This window comes from Akebia trifoliata, chromosome 1 (genome assembly GCF_017979445.1).
Source record: "Akebia trifoliata isolate Shusen 1 chromosome 1, ASM1797944v1, whole genome shotgun sequence".
Classification (NCBI taxonomy): Eukaryota; Viridiplantae; Streptophyta; class Magnoliopsida; order Ranunculales; family Lardizabalaceae; genus Akebia; species Akebia trifoliata.
This window is the reverse complement of record NC_141375.1, coordinates 32,742,078-32,760,657: the sequence shown is the minus strand read 5'-3', so window position 1 is coordinate 32,760,657 and position 18,580 is coordinate 32,742,078. Positions and strand designations below refer to the sequence as shown.

General features: G+C 35.7%; 2 protein-coding genes across 3 annotated transcripts; one reads left to right on the top strand and one right to left on the bottom strand.

Moving 5' to 3' along the window:
• Positions 1–1,762: 1,762 nt before the first annotated feature.
• On the top strand, positions 1,763–13,541 carry LOC147411867 (protein TPR3-like). The gene is given in 26 exon segments (XM_086453293.1): positions 1,763–2,131; positions 2,241–2,420; positions 2,510–2,623; positions 2,814–2,972; positions 3,059–3,187; positions 3,189–3,219; positions 3,294–3,420; positions 4,157–4,269; positions 4,488–4,656; positions 4,788–4,897; positions 4,996–5,065; positions 5,261–5,334; positions 5,743–5,838; positions 5,917–6,012; positions 6,118–6,249; positions 6,367–6,600; positions 7,365–7,514; positions 7,593–7,691; positions 7,794–7,940; positions 10,838–10,948; positions 11,024–11,203; positions 11,286–11,414; positions 11,520–11,615; positions 12,241–12,429; positions 12,765–12,931; positions 13,011–13,541. Coding segments are annotated over 26 exon segments (3,378 nt in total). The 5' UTR covers positions 1,763–2,051; the 3' UTR covers positions 13,207–13,541.
• Positions 13,542–14,189: 648 nt separating this feature from the next.
• On the bottom strand, positions 14,190–16,641 carry LOC147411866 (auxin-induced protein AUX22-like). Of its 2 annotated transcripts, none has more exons than XM_086453282.1 (4): positions 16,337–16,641; positions 15,239–15,492; positions 15,040–15,160; positions 14,190–14,397 (listed from the first exon to the last, which is right to left on the bottom strand). In XM_086453282.1, the coding sequence occupies exons 1-4, from the start codon at positions 16,594–16,596 to the stop codon at positions 14,346–14,348; spliced, it is 687 nt and encodes a 228-aa protein (XP_086309408.1). In that variant the 5' UTR covers positions 16,597–16,641; the 3' UTR covers positions 14,190–14,345. The 2 variants fall into 2 exon arrangements, with proteins under 2 accessions (XP_086309408.1, XP_086309414.1); XM_086453288.1 differs by having other exon boundaries at positions 15,040–15,148.
• Positions 16,642–18,580: the final 1,939 nt, after the last annotated feature.

Here is an 18,580-nt window from a genome sequence, read left to right as displayed (position 1 = left end):
AATAACAAGATAAAAATAAAACAATAAAAAGTCAAAACTACTGATTAATCAAGTACAAAATATGAAAAATAACACAAATGAAAGTTGAACTCGAGATACATAATCAAGTTTGTAATAGAAATATTGCAAAATATTTTTATCATGAAATAAATACAATCTCTTGATCACAATTCACCATAGTGGTTGGATGGAAGGATTAGAGGCTTATAGTGACTATTTGGTAATTACATTAAAATTTATTTATATATATATATATATATATATATAGGGGTACAAATCAAGAGGATTATATCTAAATCACCCTAATGGATACATCAATTTTAATATTTTTTTTTATATAAATATAATCAATCTTTTAATTTAAATATTTGTGAATTATTTAAAGAGAGTTACTATTGACATACCAACTTTTACTAATGCCGCACCAACTCTTATATAAATCAAGTAAAGAATTGCACACAATTGGTGTGTCGTTAGTAAAAATTGGCGTGACAATAATAACTCTCTTATTTTAATTATATATTCTTTTTTACGCTTTTCAATGTAATTGTTATTCACATTGACTTTTCCAAGAGTCAATGTGACTCGTCTAACCTTAATTTTTTTTTTTTTTTTTTCATAATTTAAATAATTAGGTTCAAAATCTATAGGAAAATGTTGAAGTAACATGAAATTGACATCGTTTCACACATTGTTGACGTGGATTTGCATATAGAACCATAAATGCTTTTCATCCTGAAAAATATCTATAGATCTATACACACTATTGTGTAAAACAATGTCAATTTCAATGTCACTCCTCCTCTTAAATCTAAAATAATAATAATTTTTTTTTTAATATACATATAAGTTGTGTTGGCTTGACTTTGTTTTTCACTGCATTTCACATTGCATGAGGCACATAATCATAGATACTTTTTACTCGTATCTCGAAGAAACATGTCTATGATTCAAATCACACTAGTAAAAAACACAATGAAAAACGAATTCACTCTAAGATTTTTCTTTAAATATACAATAGTTAAAATAAGAGTCGTAGTGGGATGACACAAGATTTATTGTGATTCTCACAATTCTGACGTGGAGATGCACGTATAATCGTAGATGATTTTTACTCGTATTGAGAGAAAACAGATATATGATTAGGTGCATATCCCACGTTGGACTTGTGAGAATTGTAGTAAATAACTTGTGTCATCTCAACATTTTCCTTAAAATAATCAAAGACATGGGCGAGTGAACTCGGAATCGACAGGTCCAAGACGAAACAGATATTATCAAGTTTCAAAACCAATAGTTTTTAAAGGATTTAAGATGTCGATAGGAGAAAAATTCGGTCAATAAACAGTTTTTAAAATCACAATTGTGGACCCTTTTTTGACAGGGTCTTAAAACCATTAATCCGATATCCCTTCAAACACGGAAACACAAAACCTCCATTTAAATCCTAACTGTTGACTATTTAAATCATAACCGTTGAACCTAACATTTCATTTTAATCATACGGTGCCATTATAAAGCGCACTGGGGATGATTCACCTGCGATGCACCGCTACATTTTCTCCGAAAACCACTAGACTAAAACTCCTTTTTTTAAGAAGGACTTCGTGCGAATTATGTATAAGAAACTGCACTTATTAGTGAGAGACAAGTGGTCTTATCAGATAAGTACACTTACCTTTCCAATAAGGACTTGTACTTATATATAATATATATGTATATATATATATTTATATCCATCTCACTTAATTTTGTTTGTTAGCTTTTATGTCTCTCTCATATCTCGACCAAAGAAAGAAATAAAGTCTGAGAGAGAGAGAAAAAAAAAGAAGAATTTTTTGTTCGATCGATTTCTTCTCTCTTTAATCGATCGAAGAGAGAAATTTGAAGTCTCTTTGATTTGTTTGACCTTGTCGTTTGGTTGATCTAAACCCTATTTTCGATTTTCGATCAGTTTGAATCTTAATTTCTGTCTCTAGGTTATTGGATCGATCTATCTATGAGGGTTTGATTTTGGAAGACGAGTGGAGTAGTTGTTGAAGGGGACAAACATGTCTTCCCTTAGCAGAGAATTAGTTTTTCTTATACTCCAGTTCCTCGATGAAGAGAAATTCAAGGAAACCGTTCACAAGTAGGGATTATTTACTTCGTAATTTTTTATTTTTTGAATTTCTGGGTTTTTTTTGGTTTGTTTCAAGTGTTTTTTAGGACTAATTATATCCTTTTGGTTGGGTGAGAAGATTGGAGCAAGAATCGGGGTTTTTCTTCAACATGAAGTATTTTGAGGATGGCGTACAAAACGGAGAATGGGATGAAGTCGAAAAATATCTGTCTGGATTTACTAAGGTGGACGATAACAGATACTCGATGAAGATCTTCTTTGAGATCCGAAAACAGAAATACCTCGAAGCTCTGGATAAGTTCGTGGCTTTGATAAATTTGAGTTTCTTCTTCATGTTCTTCATGTTCTTTTCTTTGATTTTTGATTTAAATTGTGTGGAAATTGTAGGCGTGATCGTTCTAAAGCAGTGGATATTCTTATGAAGGACTTGAGAGTGTTCTCGGCTTTTAACGATGAGCTCTTCAAGGAAATTACACAGCTTCTTACATTAGAGAATTTCAGGTAATGAAGAACATTTTGGTGAAATTGGGTTTTTTTGGTTGCAACTTACTTCTCCTCTTTTACATTAGATAATTCCAGGTAACGAAGAACATTTAGGTGAATTTGAATTTAGGTTTTTTTGTTGCAACTTAGTTCGTCTCTTTTTGTTATTGTTGGGAGTCGTCCAATGGAAACATTCTTGCATTTGCAGGGAGAATGAGCAGTTATCTAAGTATGGGGACACTAGGTCGGCAAGGTCTGTAATGCTTACCGAGCTCAAGAAGTTGATTGAGGCGAATCCCCTTTTTCGCGATAAACTTCAGTTCCCCAATTTGAAGAATTCACGGCTAAGGACACTAATAAATCAGAGGTAAATTATTCAGGAATTTCACTGCCTCATTCTTTTTATTTATTAAGTCAAGTTTTTTATGCACCATTATGGTTATTGGGTTGCAGTTTAAATTGGCAACATCAGCTTTGTAAGAATCCGAGGCCCAATCCCGACATCAAGACCCTCTTTGTGGACCATACGTGTGGGCAACCAAATGGTGCTCGGGCTCCATCCCCTGTCACAAATCCACTAATGGGGGGCTTTCCCACCATTGGGTGCTCATGGGGTAAGTGAAATTAGATAGTAGTCACATATTTTTTGCTTTAAAGAAACTTGATTTTGGTGGTGTTCTTTGTTCAGCCATTTCAGTCTGGACCAGCACTCGCACCGATTCCATCTCTTGCCGGATGGATGGCTAATCCCTCTGCTTTGCCTCATCCCACAGTTTCTGTTGGGCCCATGGGCTTAGGTCCTTCTAATAATGCAGGTACTTATGGTATATGGCTTTCTTATTGAATTGGTTCTGTTTTGAAGCTTTTTCTTGATTGTATATTTGCACCCTGTGCTTAGACATGTGTGCTAATTCTTAGATATGCTTTCCCGGATATGGTGATTTGTCGTCAATTCTCATCCAAATATTGGTATCACCAACATGAATTCTTTTTTTGCACTTCAAGCCTGCCTTGAGCTATATTTTCTGTCAAAGCACGTGTATTATGATCATTTCTTACTACCTCAATCCAAGTTTTCCATCCTCCATATATTTTACATGTTGACACATCTAATGCCATGCAGAGATTTTTTGCATATATATTAGACTATTAGTTAAATAAGTGTACAATATAAGAAACTGTTTGTGGTTCTAAATGAATGATATTGGCCTGACATGTGTCCAAAAGTGATAGCCAAAAAACACGAAAATAAAAATTAGACAAAGCATATCTGAATGAAGCTTTTACCTCATTAAGACCATTGCACGTGTCCAACACACATCTAGCATGCCAGTTGTTTTTCTATTAAACGGGGTGTCCTTGTTACATTGAATCCATATCATATGATGCCAATATGCCAATTGCTTTATATATATAGAGTTTCATTGTTATGTAGAATCCATGTGGTATTGTACGGCTCCCATATTCCTTGTGCTTTTTTCCCTTCTCAACTCCAGTGACCTCCTGTTTACTGAAGCCTTTCCTTCCATGTTTACTTCTTCATCATGATAGCAGCTATGTTAAAGCGTCCAAGGACTCCTACCAATAACTCATCTGTCGATTATCAAACAGCAGATTCTGAACATGCGATGAAGAGATCAAGGCCTTTAGGGATGTCAGATGAGGTATTGTATATATATATTTATATATTAAATAATTAAGATACTATATATATTTCACTTTAGCATTCCTTTTGTCTTTTCCATGTAGTTGTCCTTGATCCGCTTTTCAACCCCACTACGGATTTTGTAGCTTTTATTAATAAGATCTCTGGTTTCTTTTTGAAGTTCTGACTTGAATCTAGCTGTGTTAACTGGTTCCACTTCATGCTATTCTCTTGCAGGTCAATAATCTGCCTGTGAATATTTTACCTATCTCGTACACTGGACAGAACCATACTCAGAACTTATACCCTACCGATGAAGTGCCTAAGAATGTTGTCATAGTCCTGAATCAGGGTTCTGCTGTCAAGAGCATGGATTTCCACCCAGTGCAGCAGACCCTACTTCTTGGTTAGCTTATGCTTGTTTTAATGTATTGATTTACGTTTCTGTATATTGTTTTGTTCTTCTGGATCAACATATAAATGGAAAGATGCTAACTTTTAAGATGGCTTCTGATTGGTGGTGGCTTTTAATTTCAGTTGGAACAAGTGGTGGTGATATTGCAGTGTGGGAGCTAGGTAGCAGGGAAAGGCTTGCTCTTAGAAATTTCAAGATTTGGGATGTTACAGCGTGTCCACCAACTTTGCAGGTGTGCCCTCGAATCACAAATAACCTTTAAGAGCTTGCATTTGATGCTTTTTTCATCACCTATCATAGGGTTAATCTCATTTCTGTTATTGTATACAGGCGGATCTGGTCAAGGAACCGGGCATTTTCGTTACCCGAGTGATATGGAGTCCTGATGGTGCTCTTTTTGGTATGCCCCCTCCCCCTCTCTCTCCCTACACACATGCACACACACACACACACACACACACACACACACAAAAGAAAAGAAAGAAAGAAAAAAACTTGTATTTCATTCTTATACCAGAAACATGGACTACATAACAAACATTTGAGGATGAGAGTTGTTTGATTTTGCTACTAATGGAATTTTGTGCCATTTCAGGTGTTGCGTATTCCAAGCATATTGTGCACATATATTCCTATCATGGTGGCGATGATCTCCGGCACCACTTGGAGGTTTGTTTCATCAATTTATTTAGGGTTTTGTTAACGTGTGCCCTAAGGGCACGTGTTAAAGTGCAATAAATACACTTTAGAAATTGGAATTTGAGTATTTTGGTATAAAAATAAACTTTCAAGGGTATTTTCGGTACAAAATCCAATTTCTAAAGTGTGCCCTTAGGGCACAAGTTAACAAGGCCCCTTTACTTATTTATTTTTTCCTTTTTTTGGTGTGCCATCGATCTATTCTGTATCTCTCCATGTGGTGCTCCACCAAGTTTTAGTTGCAAATATTCTTTATATGTTACCTATCAACATATATATATTGATAGGTCCTATGTTATGGAATTTCAATTTGTGTCTTATATCTGTTTCCACAAATGTTGATTGGCTTCTTTCTCGAAATTCCTGGTGGTTTTGTAGATTGATGCTCATGTTGGTAGTGTTAATGATCTTGCTTTCTCTCATCCAAACAAACAACTGTGCGTCGTAACTTGTGGAGATGACAAGGCTATCAAGGTTGGTTTGGTTGTTCCATTTCCTGTGATGGAGTGCTAAGCTTTGGTATCTCAATAACTAATACTTGAGCATTTGCAGGTATGGGATGCAGTCACTGGTGCTAGGCAGTACACCTTTGAAGGTCATGAAGCACCTGTGTTTTCTGTATGTCCACACTATAAGGAAGATATTCAGGTATTTTTTACATCTCTTTTTCTAGTTATATTCTTCTTATTCATTTTGGTTCAGCTGGCAGTTGGAGTTTCCCTGAGAACTTCTCACTCTCGATTTTTCTTTCAGTTTATCTTTTCAACTTCTACTGATGGGAAGATTAAGGCATGGTTGTATGATAATGTGGGATCAAGAGTTGACTATGATGCACCTGGTCATTGGTGTACAACAATGGCCTACAGTGCTGATGGGACAAGGTTGCATTTTTTTTCTAGCTTTCCCATGTTTTTAATAATTATAGTAGGTTGAGCTCTTCCGTTATATGATACATTTAACTGAAGCATTTGTCTTTCATGATCTATGGACAATTACCAGGCTTTCTCTTGTGGGACTGGTAAAGAAGGAGAATCATTCCTTGTTGAATGGAATGAAAGTGAAGGGGCAGTGAAACGAACGTATCAAGGTTTTCGGAAGCAACGATCTAATGGGGTTGTGCAGTTTGACACTACCAAGAATCGATTCTTGGCTGCTGGTGATGAGTTTGTGATCAAAATTTGGGACATGGACAATCCTAATGTCTTGATGACCATTGATGCAGGCGGTGGATTACCGGTAATAGTCATAGGTTTTGTTATATATATTTTTTTGAGGAAAAAAGTCATTTATTTTAATAGAAGAAGTAAATAAAGTTAATGGGAGGTGAGGAAGCTACCACCAAACAATATATAGTAGCTATACTTACCCACACCTTTACAAAGAGATTTCTATCTAAATTAAAGATCTTCAAAGTAGACACCTTAAATTCTTTAAACATTTAAACTTGAGACACCATAAGTACAAGAGCCCAAGATATCAAATAACCTCTTGAAAGGAGTGCTGATTCCCCTCAAAAGCCTGTCTTTGATCTCTTCTAGATGCCCCAACATCCAGCAAATGGCGTTATCCTTCATAAATCCTTTCTCTACCCAAAAACACTTTACAAGACCAGCTTTGAATAAGGACAAGTTAGATACTGGAAAACATCCATGATAATTGAAACGGAACATGAAGTGACTTCAATTATTCGAGACAAAGATGCAATGGATTAGTAGATGGACAACAAACTCACCACTAACAAGACACATGGTACAATGATTGATAAGGATAATCCCTGAGCAATAATTTTATTCATCGTTAGAATTCTGTCAATGCAACTAACCATATGAAAAATGCTACCTTTGAGGATACGGTTCTGTAGGGATAAGTATCCATGTTGGATATGCTTGAGCTGTACACAAATATTTTATTATAATAAATATTTTAAAAAATGTAAAGCATTCTTTTTTTTTAACAAATTGAAATTAATAAGAAGTGTTATATGTTATAAATCTTTGCAGGCCAATCCACGCATTCGATTCAACAATGGAGGATTTTTGTTAGCTGTTTCAACCAACACTGATGGTATTAAAATATTAGCTAATACAGATGGGCTTCGGCTGCTACATACCTTCGATACTTCAAGAGCGGCTTCTGAGGCTGTTGTGAAGGTAGCTTGAACTATAAAACATCATAGCTTATGATGTGAACGTTTTTTTGTTAAGTATGAATTGTTACTTGTCTTTCAGGCATCCACAATTAGCACATTAGGAGCTGACAGTGCAATTGCTGGAACAAGTAGTGGGGTTGCAGATCGAGGTGCTCCACTTGCAGCAATGATTGGACTGGTAAAATTATTATTATCTTTTCATGGGATGGTCAAAACGTTATACATTGTTATATATATATATTCTGAAACAATCGTTAACTTCTTTTGAGCTTTTCTTTAGAATGGAGACAATCGAAGTCTGGCAGACGTGAAACCCAGAATGGTTGATGACTCAATAGAGAAATCTAAGATCTGGAAATTGACCGAAATCAGCGAACAATCTCAATGCCGCTCCCTGAGGCTCCCTGATAATTTATTACCAATAAAGGTATGTGTCTATTCTGCTACAAGTGCCTCTGAATTCATTTTTTCAATGGGACTTCAAATTTCACCGACTGATCTTGCAGGTATTGATGTCATATTTTAACCAAAAAATTATTGCCAGTGTTACGGTCTTTCAAGAAAACATTTGCTGCCACAAAATTACCCAGGGACACAATGCACCTATCAGTAGTATTAAATTTCCATCATCTTGTGAAATGTTTCCATTCCCACTGAACTGACACAAAGTATCACTCCCAGTTTTTTTTTTTTTTTGGGGTGCATTTTCCATGTAAAAATTCTTCATTTCAACTGAAATTTCAGTTACAAGTGAAAATTAACCAAAATGTTGCAATGTCTATAATAAAATGTAATTGTGTTAGTTGATTCCCCCACCCTCCCAGCTTAGATCCCCTCCAAGTCGCATGTTTTAATCGAAGTTGGGTTTCCACTTTATTGTTTGTTAGAAAAAAAATCCGATCATTTTGTAGATCATATAATCATATCAAAATGAGATTTGGGTGTTCTTATCATTTCAAGATAATGGTGAAAGTTCTCGGGGCATTTTTTTATAAAAAAAATTGAGATTTAGAGGTCCAAATGCATCATGAGGCATTTATCCTGAAAAAACAGTTTCTTGTATTTTTACCTTAAACCTCGATGGTTGTGCAAGAAGAATTGCAGAAAAGTAATTGCCTAGTCTCATTATGAGAGCTTGGCAAATATATATATTAGTAAAAGAGTGAATAGACGTAAATGCCCTTACAAAGAAATAAAAGAATAAAAACATCCTTATTTCCAATAGTGCATAAGTGAATTACATTTCATATAGCTTGGTCCAATCTACAACTTGATTGGAGCAATATTTTTCCCAAGCATTAGTTATTTCTAATTTGTTTTTTGAAAAAAAAAATAGAACTTAGTTCTAATTTTACAAGTTGGTTGTAAAAATGACTTGTATATCACACATGATATTCATTCATTTGTAGAAATAAATTGTGGTATATGAACTATCTATTCACTATCTTGTTTTTGTAATTTAAAACACAAATCAAGTAGAAATAAAAATAACTGCTGCTCCTTTAGTTGCATGCATATGAGATGTATTGAATGAGAGCTAGCACATTCATCTAATCATTTACGTTCTTATTAAACATAAACAAATACTTAGAATTGATTTGATGTATTTTGTAATCTTAAGATGGTTCACTTGTGAATGGTGCCAGATCGGTAAGTTGGCAAAGTCTATGAGTGATAATACATTAGACGTGGGTTTAAAACCCCTTTCACTCACTTTCTGCTACCTTGGTGATGAGTTTGCAGTATTCACATATAATGTTCTAATTCTATTATTTTATGTAATGTAACGAATCATACCAGCACTAATGCATCATATCCCATTATAGCTCCATAGTTCAGCATGCTTGGGCGAGAGTAGTACTAGGACGGGTGACCTCTTGGGAAGTCCTTGTGTTGCACTCCTCACTCCCTTTCTTGGATACCTCGGTTCTGGAAAAAAAATACAATTTAAAGACTCCATGAATGTTGTGAACATTTTTAATAAAATAAATTATAGATGTTTATTAACAAAATTTCCCATACTTTTGTTATACAATACGTCTCTATCCCCAAACTAGAAGGCCCTATTTTCATATGACTAAAGTTCTCTTAACACTAAAAGAATAAATGCTATAATTATACATGTCATTAGTTGTTTATGCCTTTTTGAACTTTAGAATAAGACTGAGGTGGAATTTTCTCTATTAAATCTTTTTCCCAAGCAATGTTGTTTTCTTCATCCATCCAATTTCTGCAACCACAGTGGACAGAAACCCTTTTAAAATAATTTATAATTTCAACTCTGTCCAAAGGTTCCCACAAAAGTAACATTCTTTACTTGGTTTGTTGTCTTGAACAACGTTCTCACAATGGACCACCTCATCTCTTGAGGTTTCATTTGTCACGCCCTTTTATCATTATGCAAGGCTAGCAGAAAGGGTGTCTTTCATATCCTTATCCACTTAGTTTTGCTTCTATGATTTCGTCTCATCTCCTGTCTTCGTTCATAATCGACTGGTGTTTTCCATATTACATATTGTCATTGTTTCAATCTTGGCAATCCATGGTGTTTTTATCAAGGGAAAGGATTCTTTTGGAGTTCGACTCCTTTTGATCTATGTTTAGTTATATGAAGGGAAAGAAACAACTGTGTTTTCAAAGGAAGAAGAGTTTCATCTAGGAAGTTATTGTAAGCGTTATGGGCTACCTTTTCTTTTAGTATAAAGCCTTTAAGGAACCTAAATGTGTTTTCTTTTAGGATCTCATGCTAAGGTGAGATTGCGTTTACAGAGGTTTTATAGGGTGGTAACTGTTCTGTTTTGCTTTATTCTTGTGCGTGCTTGTTCTTTTTATTTTCTGTCATCAATAAAATATTCTTTATATCAAAACAATCTAATTCAATTACGAAAAGTTTGAGGAGCAGTTCAAGCCCTTGGTTTGTGTTGGAAGAATGTCCTCAGTTTGTTGCTCAACAGGGTCGAACTGGACAGTGGTGTCAGTTTTTTATAAAACTGGTGTCGACACGTGTTCCTTGGTGGGCTTTGAAGGAGTGGGTGGTTTATCCAGTTGTGATAAAACATTGCTTTAGTCAACAGTTACATCACAAATAGGATGTTGTAAAATTGTTTTTGGGATTGTCACGCGTTCAATCCATGATAAGATAGCATACTATTATCATGGTGGCCCAATCCTAAACCTTGAACTGGAACACGGGGGCGGTTATACGGATAGATTGCCATTTTGTCCAGTTTTCAATACCAAAAAGTTTGAGAAACAGGTTTGGGCTTGACTGATTACTTAGTGTGTTCTTTTTCTGTTTCATACCTGTCATGTTGTCTGTTTCAGGTTTCTAGGTTGATTTATACTAATTCGGGAGTTGCCATATTAGCATTAACATCTAATGCTGTTCACAAGCTTTGGAAATGGCAGAGGAACGAGCGGAACATAACAGGAAAGGTATGCTAAAAATTACTCATCTCCCACTACTTTTCTCATTTGCATGAGATTTACCCGATAAAATCCCTTCTGTAGGCAACCACCAGTGTAGCTCCGCAATTGTGGCAACCTCTAAGTGGAATATTAATGACCAATGATATAAGTGATATGAACCCTGAAGATGCTGTTCCATGCTTTGCACTTTCAAAGAACGATTCTTATGTCATGTCAGCATCAGGAGGGAAAATATCCCTTTTCAATATGATGACCTTCAAGGTAAGCTTTTGGTCATATATGTGGGCATATCTTCGATCTTTCACAGTTTATAATGGCTAATGGACTTGATTATCTCATGCAGACGATGACTACATTCATGCCCCCACCTCCAGCAGCAACCTTTCTTGCCTTCCACCCACAAGACAATAACATCATTGCCATAGGCATGGAGGATTTCTCAATTCAAATATACAATGTCCGAGTTGATGAGGTCTTCTTCTTCTTGGACTGAAGTTATTATACTTTGTCTATTACATATGCTGAAAACTAAATGAAATTTGAGATTATTATAATCTGAATGCCATACTTTTCACAGGTTAAAACCAAGCTCAAAGGCCACCAGAAGAGAGTTACAGGCCTTGCCTTCTCTCACGAGCTAAATGTGCTTGTATCATCAGGAGCTGATGCTCAGGTATATAGTTACATGTGCTAGCTAGTTATCGTGTGATTTTATTTAAGAACAAATTAGATAAAAGTTTTTCACAATAAACTACCCTGAGGAAGGGATTCTATGAGGCAATCATCAAGGAGAGGGAGGGAGAGCTCGAAGAGGCATACCAGCATTTATTTACTTTGTGATTTGGAAGGATGGTTACCGTGTAACATGAACAGTCCATTTTCCAATAGATTTCCATGTTGGACATACAGTGTCGAATTAACATGTCGCAAACTCTTTGAAATGTTTTCAAATAAACTCTAATGTATAATGTTTTGTTTCAAGGCTATTATTATGTACTGGTTATATGATTTTAATGCATATTATCGTACCTAAATACCTTCTTTCTCACAATATGAACTAATCTATTTTAGAAGTATATTTCTCAACATATGGTTGTTTTCATATCGGGCTTGTGGGGGTACTGGGGTCAGACACCATTAAACGAGTCAGTGTCATTGTTACCTAGGTTACCTCTATAAAAGAAAAACAGAGAAGAAGAAATTACATCTATTCCAAAAAAAATTTATAACTTCAAACAAATCTTTCTTTGAATCCAATTTGGGAGTTGTCCACTAATAAGTTCCCATTTATTGTCCAGCTTTGCATTTGGAGCACGGATGCATGGGAGAAACAAACGAGTAAATTCTTGCAGATTCCTTCTGGGAGAGTTCCTGCTCCTCTTGCAGAGACTCGCGTCCAATTTCATCAAGATCAGATACACTTCCTGGCTGTCCATGAAACACATATAGCCATATATGAAGCATCTAAACTAGAATGCCTTAAACAGGTGTGTTGGATAGTCATTTTGCTTAAGATTTAATAATTGACACGTGTACATAGATTAGTCGATTTCATGGATACAAATCATGCGGTGTAATATCCATCCATTGTTCATCATTTTGTTTTGGCATCCAGTTTGTCTGCATCATGCATTTTGTACCTTTCTATTAAAGAGGAAAGTTGGGTTACACTAAAGAAGGAAATTATTCCAACATTCTTTCTGTAAAATCCAGTGCACACCGAAGGAGTTCAGTACCACCTAGTGGTTGGTTCCTGCCTAGGGTTTTCATCTTTTATATTTTCAGTTGTTGGTGATCTTATTGAATTTTGTTTCTCCTGTAGTGGGTCCCCCAAGAATCAAGCGGTTCAATCACACATGCCACATATTCCTGTGATAGCAAATTGATATATGCGAGCTTTGGAGATGGAAGTGTCGGCATTTTCACTGCCAATACACTTAGATTAAGGTGTCGGATCAGTCCTACAGCCTATCTGCCTTCTAATATCAGGTACTTATTTCCATGAAGTGATGAAAACTCTATGCTCCTTTATCCCTATAGAAATAGCTAACAATATTTTTTGTAACAGCTCAAGGGTGTATCCACATGTAATTGCGGCTCATCCATCTGAACCAAATCAGATTGCATTGGGCCTATCTGATGGTGGAGTCCATGTCCTAGAGCCTCTAGAAGCAGAAGGGAAATGGGGCACCAGTCCACCCGAAAATGGTTCAGGACCAAGTATTGCATATGGTCAAGCTGCTTCAGATCAACCGCCGAGGTAACTGTGATCGCTCTGCTCCCATCATCGGCCAATGACTGCTAACTTTACTCACCCACATAGAAACCCCGTTTTATTTTCGAAGAATTGAGGAGGGGAAGGGGGTGTGTGTTATGGGGCATCTCGGCATTTAACGTAACACCAAACAATTGCCACGTTGTCGAGAGTGCCTGAGGGGTCACATCATCTTGGAACCATGGCCCAGCTTGGTGGATCACCTCCATAATTATGCTCGTCTTGAAATAGAAAAATATGATTTTGACGATCTAAAATGTAGAAAAATGGATGGCTGAGGTTTTTTTTTCCCCATGTTTATATTCAAGAATATGTTATTAGTCATTTTCTGAACTTAACATTAACATTGGATTTAGAAGCTGAACGAATTAATCCCTAACTCAAGACTAAAACTAGTGGCAAAGCAAACAAAGTGGGGGTAGGTATTATTTTGTAATCCTAAACGAATTAATCTTTTCTATTTACAGAACATCCCCATTGGGGATTTCAAACAATTCGATCTAAAATCTCAAGATAACAAACAACGAAGGGGCAATTAAGTGGATAGACTAAACCGCCACTCAATTTCCCTCTTTTGGGCCACAGGTGAATGGAAGTGGCCTTGTATTATATGTGCAGGTGCGACCCGTGAGAGACTTTGAGAACCCTGGAATGCACAGATATAATCTCTCCTGTGGCTGCTTCACGGTTCGAGCATGGGCTTCTTCACTGAGGGCCTCAGAGAAGGGACATATTGCCAGGAATGTCATCAGTTGTGCCAAGAAGGAACCAAGTGCGAGTGCCTATTTATTTACACATAAATTGAGATACAACACACTAGAGAGTAGATTTGAGCATTGGAACTCCTCGCACAGAATTCTATTGATATTGTTATCAAATTACATAACCCTAATAGAGTTTAGGTAGGAAAAGAAAAAGGAAAGAAACCTATCTTCATAAAAAAGCCAATACAAATATTATTACATTGAGTAGTTGCATACACACCACGTAACTGATATTGATGCCTAATAAAAGCCGTCAAATAACACTACTTTTCTAAGCAAATTATCACACTTTTCTTCTTCATAAACTATATAGGTTGACTAAGATACTACCTAAAGTAGAATAACATATTCTACTACTACCTTGTCAACTGCCACTCCTTTGGATCTTCAGACGTTTCACTGATTGGATGAAAGTCCTGTAAAATCAAACAACCACGTGGCAGTATGAGTCCTCCAAACCAAACCAAACAATATAATCCATAATTCCTAAACAGATCCTATTTCTTTGTAAACCAAAATATAAGTATGATTGGTCTTTTCTAGCCATTTGGTTTTGAATTTTTTTGTTTCTTTTTGTCATCATGGACTTTATCAACTGGCCCAAGGTTGATTCCAAGCCCATGAAGTATAATGTTTGAAAAAAAAAAAAATTGGTGAGACATCACCAATCATATTGATTTTTGGAAGTAGATGTCTATCAAGTTGTGGGCCAAAAGGTCATGGACCCGAAAGCCTTATTTATATGGAGCTTTCAATGGATCAGATCGTATTGAAAATCCAATCCATTATGATCTTATAAATTAGCTTTTGGTTTCCAATATCGGCCGAATCAGATAATATGTGAGAAAAGATATAGATTACATTATATTTATTTAAAAAACAAAATTTCAATCCAAATATTCAGACCATATAAGGATTTGATTCGTTTAGGATCTAATCCAACAAATTATCCTCTCATATTGATTGGTTCCTGATTGACCCTGATCCTGATCCGATCCGATCCATGGGCAACCTTAAAAAACTGGACAAGAAAAAGTTAAAAAGAGGACTAAACGTACTTCCAAGGGACATCTCCAACAAGAAGCCAGTCTCCTTCTCTGTCCTGATAACTCACTGTATAACGTGTACGGTCCTCCTCCTCTGTCCCCCTCTTCATGCTTTTCTGATCTGTTTCATAAACTACACAAAAATTAAACAAATTTTTTTTTTTTTTTTATACAGATAAAATGGATTTAAAAAAAATAAAATCTAACTCACATTTCCCAAACATGCAAATCAAGGTGTTGGTGAGCGTCTGATAAGATTGATGAAGACTAAGATCAACTTTTCTTCCTATGGCCATTCCCTCCATCTTCACCTTCACATACGTTGAGTTCAATCCACCTCGTCTATTTTCCTCCCTCCGATCATTATCATCATCGATACGACCTCCTTGATACTGAGGATGAAGCTTTTTCCTCCAAGATTTGATGGGTGGCCATCCCACAAAACAATCTTCCTCTCCATCACTCCTATTTACACATTAATCAGCCTTGATTTGTTAAATCTCTACCACTTTGGTAATCAAAGATAACTTCATACCATATATCATATAATTTCAACCGTACATGTATCATCTCGAAATTTGAAGCAAAAGCAGAGTTAGATAAATAAAAAATTCCAAGGTAGGTAATGGAATAATTTGAAACAATATACCCAAGACAAGGTATCTTATCTTCTTATAAATGCTAAGAGTTACATTGATCGAGATGGTAAATTGACCAGAGATGTCAATTTTCCGATTAAAAGAGAATAATCTTGATCCCAAAAATCATAGAGAATATTATGAACATGACCTCTACTTGAAAGAGTCATGTGAGGAAAATTCCTTTAAAAAAAAAAAAAAAGGACTGAATTAATTTAATCTATAATGAGGGTCCATTTTACTTAATTGATTCATTCAATTTTCAACAAGTAAACTTTTCTTTGGCTGGCAACACTGAAATCACATTCACATTTGATTTAAAAGTTGTAGATCAAGTTCTTAATATGACAATGTGACAAACAATCTAAATCTAAACAAATTAGCATTTTATTCACAAAATTGGGGCAATATTTTATATTAAGTTTATGAAGATGTTCAAAGTAGTTTTTTTTATTTCAAAATCCAAACCCAATGTTTAAAAAACATGTACAAATATAATGACGACAAATTAGAAATTAGATTGATTCTTGTTGTTGTTGTAGTGAGGGGGACAAAAACATTGACGATCTTGTACTAGAGGAGTTGAATAGCTAAGCAACTACTCCAATAGTACAAGATACAAACACAAACTAAAAAAAGTTAGTGGCACAAGTCCCATCTTATATACTTACTGATCAATGGTGTAAGAGGACGACTTCTTGGGATTCTCACCATCATCCTTGTCATTTGGCTTGTCGTTCCACAACAACAGTAGAGGCAAAGTTTGAGGTACATCTGATTTGGCATTCTCGAAGGTCTCATCGAAACTACGCTTGTTGTTGATTTTAAAACAACCAACATTATGGTTCCATGTCTCGTAAACATTGTTGTTTAGATCAAACCCTTTGTTTATTGGGTTGCATGGGAGAGCAAGACCAAGTTGAAGCTCCATATAAGAAAATAAGGAGAAAAGATGAATAAAATATAAGAACAAAGTGAAGAAATGAGTTACAAGTGAAGTCTTTGCTTTGGTTGAGGTATTTATATATATTAATAAGAAGAGAACATGTGGACTAGGGTGGCGGTCCTGCCCTGGCATGGTGCACGCACTGTTTCACTTGTGTCCGTATCAATGCTAGCCTTTTTGGGGACAATGCTGCAATGTTGTCTGTACGCCCATCGGTTTTCAGAAAGACACAGATACTTTAGAGTTTCTATTGCCACACCAACTGTTATTAAGAGCACACCGGGATGTGTGTAAATTTTTGGTGATTTCTTGAGAATTGGGGTACTCTTAGCAAAAGCTGATGTGGCAATATAATATCTCTTAGGTTTCTTTTTATTAAGCTAAGTGGGGCCTTCCCCTTATCCACTTCATGTCCTCTTTGACTATGTTGGAGACATGTTTTGCCGGTAGTCTATGTAAGATTTTAAGTAAATGAATCATCCATAGTTACTTGTTGGGGATGAAGTTTCACAAATCACAAAGCAGCCCATGTTCGAGTTAGAGCCTCCACCCGGCCACCCCACCCCACGAAATGTTTATTGGTCAAACTCGAGCGCCGCCACCATGCCAAGTCGTTTGGTCTTGTCTCGATGTCCAATATCAACAATTCTAAGGACCCAAAGTAAGTGCATAGATCGTTAATCATCCAAAAGATCGTCAAACAGACACCATTAGACATGTCAGTACATGTTCAACAACCAATCCTGATTGATAAGAGATCACTTCACATGGGTAAAAAAAGATAATCATCATTAATGGAGAGTTCACAAACTAATAAACTAATATAGATTTAACACTTATCAACATGAAAGAAAGTAATCTCGAGATGACGTTAAAACATATAAATATAAGGTATGTTTTGATCAGAAAAACTATCTGGGACCTCAAAAAATCTATAAATAGGGATTCTCATGCACGGAGAAATGTACAAAATCTTTATTTCTTCTCACGTAGTAGAGTTTTCAAGTGTAAACAACCGTAGAAACCTAGGAAGAAGAAGCAACATAACATCAAGAGCTTGAGTTGTTCCAAAACTCTTGATTTTACCCAAGATTTAATGTATTTATGATGATTAACCACTTGATTTTGTTGATTTATTATGTGATTTTTTGGCATTCTCAATCTTTACTCCTTGATCTTCCTCTTACTTGATGTTGTTTAGGAATTACTTGATTAAGATTGCATACATTTTGTTTTTATTAGTAATTATATAACTCAAATCAGTTATTCTAATCCATGGTGTCCCGACCATGATATATTTTTGGAGATAACGAGATATATATACATATATATATAAGTCCCCTGAATCTCATGTACCGTCCTCTTATGTAGAAGCCATGTAAGGACTAGATGTCCCAGTTAGCCTAAAATATAAAGATCAATTTTCTAAATGTTAGGTTAGATTTGTCATTGAAAGGCGTGTATGCCATCTTCTACGAGTTGGGTTGTGCTTAGGGACTACATTCATTACCTTGATGGACTTCGTATGTTCTAGATTATACAATCAACATATTTCTCTTGATGGTCTCCCAATCGACATGTGACATGGATGCATGATGATTCTAATCTCCCCCACATAGTATATTTGAAGGAATTAGATATCTTTATTTACATATATGATTGAAAGGTCGAGGTACATAGTTCAAACATTAATGAGAGTTCGTAATAACTAACTCGGACAAGAGTTAAAAATCATTATAGGATACCCAATACAATATGTCAAAATCCATCACCAAAAGCTACTCTAAGTAGGATGAAGTATAGCTCCAACACTTTAGATGGGAGTTGTAGTTCATATAATTTGAAATTTACTGTTCTTGGGAGTTGGCAATCCAAACAACATTTATAGAGTTGCAACTTCAACTTCCAAATAGGCCTCAAGTGTTTTGTATAAACATGACATATTCAATCGACACCCCTAACGTGACAA

Coding starts and splice junctions, on each gene's coding strand:
- LOC147411866 (XM_086453282.1), bottom strand. CDS start 16,596: ATGGAGCTTCAACTTGGTCTTGCTCTCCCATGCAACCCAATAAACAAA. Junction 15,161..15,238: donor GATTTGCATGTTTGGGAAAT/GTGAGTTAGATT, acceptor ATTTTTGTGTAG/TTTATGAAACAGATCAGAAA. Junction 14,398..15,039: donor GTTGGAGATGTCCCTTGGAA/GTACGTTTAGTC, acceptor TTGATTTTACAG/GACTTTCATCCAATCAGTGA.